Source organism: Miscanthus floridulus, chromosome 18, assembly GCF_019320115.1.
Source record: "Miscanthus floridulus cultivar M001 chromosome 18, ASM1932011v1, whole genome shotgun sequence".
NCBI lineage: Eukaryota > Viridiplantae > Streptophyta > Magnoliopsida > Poales > Poaceae > Miscanthus > Miscanthus floridulus.
In genome coordinates, this window is record NC_089597.1 from 131,553,179 (window position 1) to 131,561,124 (window position 7,946).

General features: G+C 43.0%; 1 protein-coding gene across 1 annotated transcript; it reads right to left on the reverse strand.

The window, feature by feature from the left end:
• Window positions 1-224: 224 nt before the first annotated feature.
• Window positions 225-7,539, reverse strand: LOC136522037 (MADS-box transcription factor 16-like). The gene is made up of 7 exons (XM_066515818.1): window positions 7,127-7,539; window positions 6,930-6,996; window positions 6,677-6,738; window positions 6,404-6,503; window positions 5,814-5,855; window positions 959-1,003; window positions 225-832 (listed from the first exon to the last, which is right to left on the reverse strand). Exons 1-7 carry the CDS (start codon window positions 7,312-7,314, stop codon window positions 653-655), a joined length of 684 nt encoding a protein of 227 aa, XP_066371915.1. The 5' UTR covers window positions 7,315-7,539; the 3' UTR covers window positions 225-652.
• Window positions 7,540-7,946: the final 407 nt, after the last annotated feature.

A 7,946-nucleotide genomic window follows, 5' to 3' on the forward strand; every position in this document is an offset into this window, starting at 1 on the left:
AAATCCCCAACCAACGACCACCGTTGGGCCTACGTTCCGGAACAGGCCACGATGGGCCGCACGATGCTTTGCCCATGAGAAATCCACTCGTGGGCCGTATCTGTCTTGTGAGGATCGATGCCTCTTCTTCTTTATTTTGGAAGTATCAAACCAAAAAAAAAAAAAAAACGAACCATCAGCATGTATTGTTGGATGAACAGTGACAATGAAGTCTCACATAGGAGTAGAGTCAACAATATAGATATAATGCCACACGATCATAATAAAGTAGGACAACCATTTTCTCGAACACACACAAACAATACAATCACAAACGACATGCATGCAGATGAACAGGACCAACATATACATGTCTATTAGATTAGAGCCACAGGGACGACTACGCATGCTATCACCAAACAAGCGCGCGGTAAATAAGCGGGTTCATCATCCGCAGCATTGGGCTTGCAGTAATTCTTATTCGTTATTACAATACCTCGGTTGCATGCATTATATATATATTGCTGCTTGCTTGGTGATGCATGAACTAGTAATAACTTGCATTGGCGTGCATGCAGTACGTGCTCTCGTGGAGGCCGGAGCAGCACCCATGGCGGCGGCAATGCAGGTAGATATATAGGTAGCAGCAGGCAGCGCTGGCTGGTGATGGATGCTAGCCAAGGCGGAGGTCGTGGGAGCCGTAGGCCATGCCGTGCAGGTTGGGCTGGCTGGGCACCACGCGGAAGGCGTACATGTCGGGCGCGCCACCGCCCAGCGCCGCCGCCGCCGCGCCGTCCCAGCCGCCGCCGCCCGTGTTGTCCACGAACCCGAACGTCGGGTCCTCGCGCATGCCCTGCACGCACGCACGTGTCCAGTAATGGAGTGATTAGATGCATGATCAGTAAGTAAATAAATTAAGTAATAGACACATCTACCAGCGCTAGCTGAGATTTATTAGTGTACTGTAATGATCACGCACCAGCTCCTGCTGCAGGTTCTTGTACGCCTCATACGAGTGCTTCACCTGCATGTATGCACGAGCAGTGTAATTCAGCAATATTGCAAGGTCTATACAATTCGAAAACTTTAAACAATATTACAGGGACTAATTTTATGTCACAAATATTAGTCTTTTTTCTATACAATTCGATCAAACTTAAAAATTCTAACTAATTATATTCAGGGACAAAGAGAGTAATGAATAGACCTAAGGAAAGTCGAAAATACTGCCTCCCTTCTTTGCAGTTTCTAGGAAGAAGCAACCACCGTCTAGCAATGTCATTTGCTGGGATATATGAAGCTAGCTCAGTTCATAGGAATAGCTTAAACAAGGTCCTCTTTGTTTGCTCGGTGACTACGCTTCTCCCTTGACTATGCTTCTAAACAGCAGCCATTTATGTTTTCGTGCAGCATTTCTAGCTAGTGTGGTACAACTATATACATGGTCATGTATATGTGTTGGTGCCTTGGTGGTCATATACTCATATTTGCCTGCTGGTGAGTGATGACTAGCCAGTCCCACTAAGGAGTATATAGCAACAGGAAAAGTCAAATGCGTTACACTACAAACAGACGCTATTACAGAATTGGACATCGCTGTCGACCTCATCACTGCTGGATTTTAAGAAACCGACAGTGATAGCCCATCACTACCAGTTTTTGGCTAAAACCGGTAGTGATAGGAACAACCGACACTGATATTCGGATCTTCACTGTCGGTTCATATCAATGTCGGTTTTAGCCAAGAACCGGCAGTGATATTGGGTCATCACTATCGGTTTTAGTCAAGAACCGACACTGATACTATCACTGTCGGTTCGTAGCTTGAACCGACAGTGATATGCTGCAAGAAAACTTCATAAGTTTCTCATATGATGTCCGATGAAGACAAACTTTATATCAAAGTTGTATTACTCGATGAAATCTACAACTTTGTAGTTCAAACTTTTTCAATTTGAGAATGTTGGAATGTCCAAATATTTTTATTTGAAATCATCTATCTAATGAAAATTATGTTTGATTTCTAAAATTTAAAATTTGAATTTTTCAAACGATCTCGGATGGAGAAACACCCAAAATAAAAGTTGTAGATCTCAAAAAGTTATGCAACTTTATAGTTGACAACCTTTTTATTTAAAATCATTTACTATATCAAAATACTATTTTAAATTAAATTTTGAAATTGTTGAAGAATTAATCTCTGGCTAAAACTTGTAACTAGTCTTTCTCCCTCGTACTAACTTCAAATTGATGTTTTTTTTCCTAAAAATGCTTTATCAATTTATTGTGTTCTTACAGCTATTATTTTATCAATCTTTTCATGTGATCGTGTTTTATCTATTTGAATTTTAAATTTCAAAAAATAATAACTTCAAACATTATTTTGGAACACTAAATGATTTCAGTTGAAAAAGTTATGAACATAGAAGTTGTAGAACTTATCAAGATCTACAACTTTTATTTTGGTTATTTTTTCATCCGATAAAGTGGTAGCAACATTGTTTACAAAATTTATATCTCTCTTTTAGTTTCATAAACAATGAGAGGGATATGTAACATTTGTGAACAATGTTATTACCACTATGTCGGATGAATAAATGATTAAATGACTAAAATAAAAGTTGTAGATCTCAGAAAGTTATGAAACTCTGTAATTGACAACTTTTAGATTTGAAATCATCTTGTCAAGGAAAACTACATTTGAATTTCTAAAATTTTAAATTCAAATTTTATAAACGACTTCGGATGAAGAAACTAACAAAATGAAAGTTGCAGATCCCAAAAAGTTATAAAACTTTGTAGTTGACAACATTTTGATTTGAAATCATCTTGTCAAGGAAAACTACGTTTGAATTTCTAAAAATTTAAAATTTGAATTTTTAAAATGACTTTGGATGGACAAACAGCAAAAACAAAAGTTGTAGATCTAAAAAATTTATGAAACTTTGTAGTTGACAACTTTTTGATTTGAAATCATCTTGTCATGGAAAACTATATTTGAATTTCTTAAATTTGAAATTCAAATTTTGTAAACGAACTCGGATGGAGAAACTACCAAAATAAAAGTTGTAAATCTCGAAAAGTTATAAAACTTTATAGTTGATAACTTTTTCATTTGAATTCATTTAGGGTCCCAAATACTTATTTTAAAATTAGGTGAATATAAAATGGCTAGGACGAAAATCTCATTTGGACATAAACAACTTACAGGTGGAGTGGTTAGGGGGTGAAGACGTGAAGCAGAAGATCTGGGGTTCGAGCGCTCGTTTTTTGCGCGAAAAATCGCGCGACTTGTGACCTATTTTTCGCTTTAGGGACTTGTGACGCGCGACCGTGTGGCTGTCCAGTAGGGCCTCTCCCGGTATTAAAAAAATTTCTTATTTTTTCAATGTATTTTTTGGCTTTCCTAGAAACCACATCACTGTCGGTTCACATCAGTGTTGGTTTATAAGAACCGACAGTGATGTTAAACCCCCATCACTGCTGGTATGTCACTGTCGGTTTAAAATCCGATAGTGAATGGGGGTTTTGAACCGACAGTGATATGAAGATCTATGGTAGTGAGAAGAGGAGAAGATAACAAATGTTGTATATATTTTTTTTCGCGAGCAAGTGTTGACCCGTTTTTCATTAAGAGGATAGCAATTTTGAAAACATTACAAGAGCTGTGATGGCCGCGAGACGTCCCAAAACAAGCTCTAGAAGGGAACCTAGACTACTGGATTCTTCGTTAGATATTACATGACGTTCCCATTTCGCGACCAGAGATCAACTAGCGCTACTAGCGGGGCAAATGCTGTATAGTCTTCATATCACCCATATGACACCAGGACATGCTGTAGGGAAAACACTATTCAACTTGAACTGTAATGAACTGATCTGACATAGTGAGGCCTGCTCCAATGCATCAGAAGAATTTTAGGTGCTTGTTTGATAATAAGTTTGATTCCCCATTGGAGTTTCTGTACAAAAGAAATAGAAATGCTTCCTTTTGTCAAAGAAAACTCTAGGGAAAAAAGTCAATTCTTTGTACTCTGGCAATAATTATTCTAACTGCATTTTATTTTTTAACGAACATACTGTCTGTTCGTTTGAACTTATCAGCCGGCTTATCAGCTAGAATCTACAATATTTTCTCATAGCTCAAAGAAAGGGTGAGCTAGCTATTTGCATCTCATGGACAACATGTGTCCTTCACATGGTGGGGGTGAGGTGCCAGATCGAGAGAGAAATATTTGGGTGATTTGAAGATGAGCTGGCTGCAATGTTTCAGTCAATATTGTGAAGTAGTGGGTCCTGAGCTAAGCCTTGGCTAAACTTGGAAAATCTTAATTCCATAATGCCTTTCAAATCCTTCTAGCCACTATCCTACTGCAATAATTCTCGCTAAGAAGAATGCCCATGTTGTGGCAATTCCACTCAGAAGGTAATAGGTTACTCCTACAGGCTGAGTAGGAGGAGCAACTTTGCTCGACAAACGGCACAGGCCCACTCTATCAAGGGGGGTGGACTCTACTTACGTAGCAACCCGTTTGTGCTTTCGTCCTCGCTTCGTGCAAAATAGTTAACCAAGTATTACTACGCGTCCTTGGCCTTGCTATTTAAGCTGGTTCGACCAAGTCAAAATTCAGTACTAAACTTCGTCACTACGCGGTTTCCGCAGCTACAGTACTCGATGCTACAGTAGCCGGAATTCGGTCCGGCCCGCCTTGGCCCAATGGGCTGGGTCTCACAAATATACACAGTACATGGCTGTGTACGTATTGGCAGGCTACATTCTGTAACAATCAAGCCAAAGTACTTCGATACTAATGAGTTCCATTTCCATAGTTCTGCAAATCATAAAAGCCTACACTTTGGTCCTTATCTGTGGGTGTATCATGCCATGGTGCAATATCATAAAAATCAGTGCTTAACATGCTACTCCCAGATAGCAAGGGGACCAAATAAGCACGATCTGTAGGCGGCAGTCTTAGCTAGCTAGCAGGCTTAACGAGAGAGACATGCATGCAGACGCATGCGTATGGATCAATGGATGCATGCTCCGATCCAACACTAGTGTCCTTGCTCGTCCTCAATTCATTCTAGCTTCTAAAAGACAGAGACCAATGCGCCTACTGATTGAATACAGCATTGCATACAATGTGTACGAGTGCGTGCATGCGAGCACATGAGATGGACCAAGATCTAGCAGTTCTACAACGTGGAGCCACTTTCAGTAGAGCCTCAGATTGACATGGAGGAGGAGTTGAGTGTGGAAATGCACAGACATGCATGCTATTGTACACTGGACAATAGCTTGCAGGTTTCAGCTTGAGGCGTGGTGGTGTCTGTCAGATATTTGCGTTCATCACTACTTGAAGAGTCAAATGTGCAAGTACAAAGATTTGAAGGTGGATGTGGTTGCATGTCTGCTCGGTTTTGTTGGTATATTTAAGTAGATGCGCTAGAGAAGTATTGACAGGGAGAATTGGTAATGAATTTATCAGTTATGCATTTCTTATTTAAACTGCAAATGATTTATTTAAAAGAAGCCATACTTAAATAGGATAAAAGAAAAAAATCCGGATAGGGGAAAATAATGATTATAAAAGTATATGGCCAGAGAGACCTGTTTTTGGAAACATTAGCATGTCCACTAGACCAAATTAAGAAACCAGTCATAATTGACGGCAAAGAACCAAAGGAGGAGGGAGATCTAGGTATAGGTGCAGAGAAATATATTTCTTTTTCTTGACCAATTGGGGGCAGGTAGCTCTCAAACTTGCCCAATTGACCTATGAGAAAATCTATGTGCAGTGTATTACTTAAGCAATAATGCTTGATTTTCTTACCTTTTTCTTGTAGGTTTCAGTCTGTGTGGTGATCACATGATACTGAAAAATCAAATGAGAAAAGGATCAGCAAAAGAGGTAGGGAAGATGAAAACAAGGACATGAGATGAAATTATTCAAGATCTTAAAAAATTAGAAGCAACAATTCTCTATCCGATCCCACCTTTTTTTAGAACAAGAACCAATTCTTGTAGACTAAAAGAAATATCGAAGCAAAATTAAATGTTGTTGTTTGAGGTAAAATAAAAAAAGAAACCTGACAGCTTAGACGCATCGACACTGAAACTGAATTAGTGTACAAGAGATGCATCTATCTCTCCCAGTAAAGTATCCTAAATCTTCTTCTTTTTTTAACTTCACGAGCACAAGAAAACACCCCGCGAACAAATGAACAAACACGCCAGAGAGATCTATGTAATAGTGAAAAGATAATATTCAAAACCAAATCAGGAAACATGCACAAAGATCTACCAGCAAGGAGCATGAAATATGAACAGATCTGAAGAGCGCATCAGTCGGCAGAAGAGATAGATCTAGCTAGCTACCTAAGTAGCTAGGAGATGAAGCAAGAGATTAGGGTTTGTACGTGCCTTCCTGTGGCGAACCTCCTTGAGAGCCGCATCGACATTTTGCTCAAGACCGCGCAGCTCGTCGAACTCCAGAGTGTCCAGATCCTCGCCCATCCTTTGCCTGATTGATGAACACACAAATCAGAAAGCGTCGGAGTTAATTAATGTAAACCCGAGGACTAATCCCGCATGTATAAAATATCCTGCTGAGAAATCCACATGAGGAATAAATAAATAAATAAACCGATCGAAGAGAGGAAGAAGCACGAAGAGGAAAGTGGTTATGCTGATGACCTAATCTCTGTGCGCAGGTTGCGATTGATGTCCTTGAGATGGCTCAGCGTGCGCTGCATATTCTGCAGAGACGTATAGTGAGATTTAAACCAAAAAAGCATGGAAATTGCTTAGAACTTTAGATCTCATCATCTCATGGACGGACATGTGAAGAGTAAAGCAGCGAGGGAGTCGTTCGCTTGAGTGAAACAAAAGAGATGAGGTATGCAACAAGCAAGGAAAGACGAAAAGGAGATCGACGACTATGACTGACCTCATACTGCTCGTTCCATAGGCTGGTCCCGATGGCCTGCTGGTATCGGTCAAAGATGGTCTTGATGCTGCGGGCAATCACCAGCCAAGAACATGGAAATCAGCCACCGACACAGAAGCAATCAAGCAAAAGCAGGCCGGATATGGACACGAGTGAGTTGAAGATGGAAGAGGAGGAAGCAAGCAAGAAGTACTGACTCGGTCCCGGGGCTGCAGAACTCGTGGTACTTGCCGGTGGAGGAGAACATGATGATGGCGACCTGGGCGTCGCAGAGCACGGTGAGCTCGCGCGCCTTCTTCATGATCCCCGTGCGGCGCTTGGAGTAGGTCACCTGCCGGTTGGTGGCGTTCTCGATCCGCTTGATCTCGATCTTGCCGCGCCCCATCGTCGGTGGCGTCTCGGGACGGCGGGGCGGATCCTCCTCCGCCGCCGGCTGCTGCTGCTCGCCGCCGCGCTCCACCGTCGTCTCAGGCTGCGGATCCCGGCCGCGCCGGCAGGGAGAGACGGACGGAGAGGTGGATGGGGAGAGAAGGAGGAAGAAGAAGACGACGACGAAATGGAGTGGTCCTGTAGGAGCGAGGCAGCAGAGCTGAGCAGCCGCACAACAGCCGCTGGTGGTGGTAATAAGGAGGGGAGAGGAGGAGGGCGGGCGGTGGTGCCAAGCATGGAAGGACAAGGTGCGTGCGTGTGCATTTCGGGGTGGAGAGGACGAGGTGCGGTGCGCGGCGTGGACGGAGACAGCTACCGGATCCGTGAAAGGCGTGGGGCACCATGCCAGCCCGCCCGCCCGCCCGTGCCGTGTGGTGCCGTGCACTGCCCGCGCGCCCGCCCCGGCCGTCGCTGGGAAATGTCTGGTGCCTGCCGCCCTTGCCCCCCGTGATCTGACGCGGCGTGGGTGTAAGCGCGCGCCGGCCGGCCGGCTCGCTCTCGGCGCGTTCCATTCCGATCCACCGTGCCATGCATGCGTCGGTCTGGTCGTGGTCGGTCGGTCTGCCGTGGCGGCTTTTGGCACAACGG

Bases quoted from the DNA above. Each gene is read 5' to 3' on its own strand.
- LOC136522037 (XM_066515818.1), bottom strand. From the start codon at position 7,314: ATGGGGCGCGGCAAGATCGAGATCAAGCGGATCGAGAACGCCACCAAC. The intron at 6,504-6,676 runs GTCATCAGCATA...TTCATCAATCAG, and splicing joins AACCTGCGCACAGAGATTAG to GCAAAGGATGGGCGAGGATC. The intron at 5,856-6,403 runs GCACGTACAAAC...TTGATTTTTCAG, and splicing joins AGGAGGTTCGCCACAGGAAG to TATCATGTGATCACCACACA.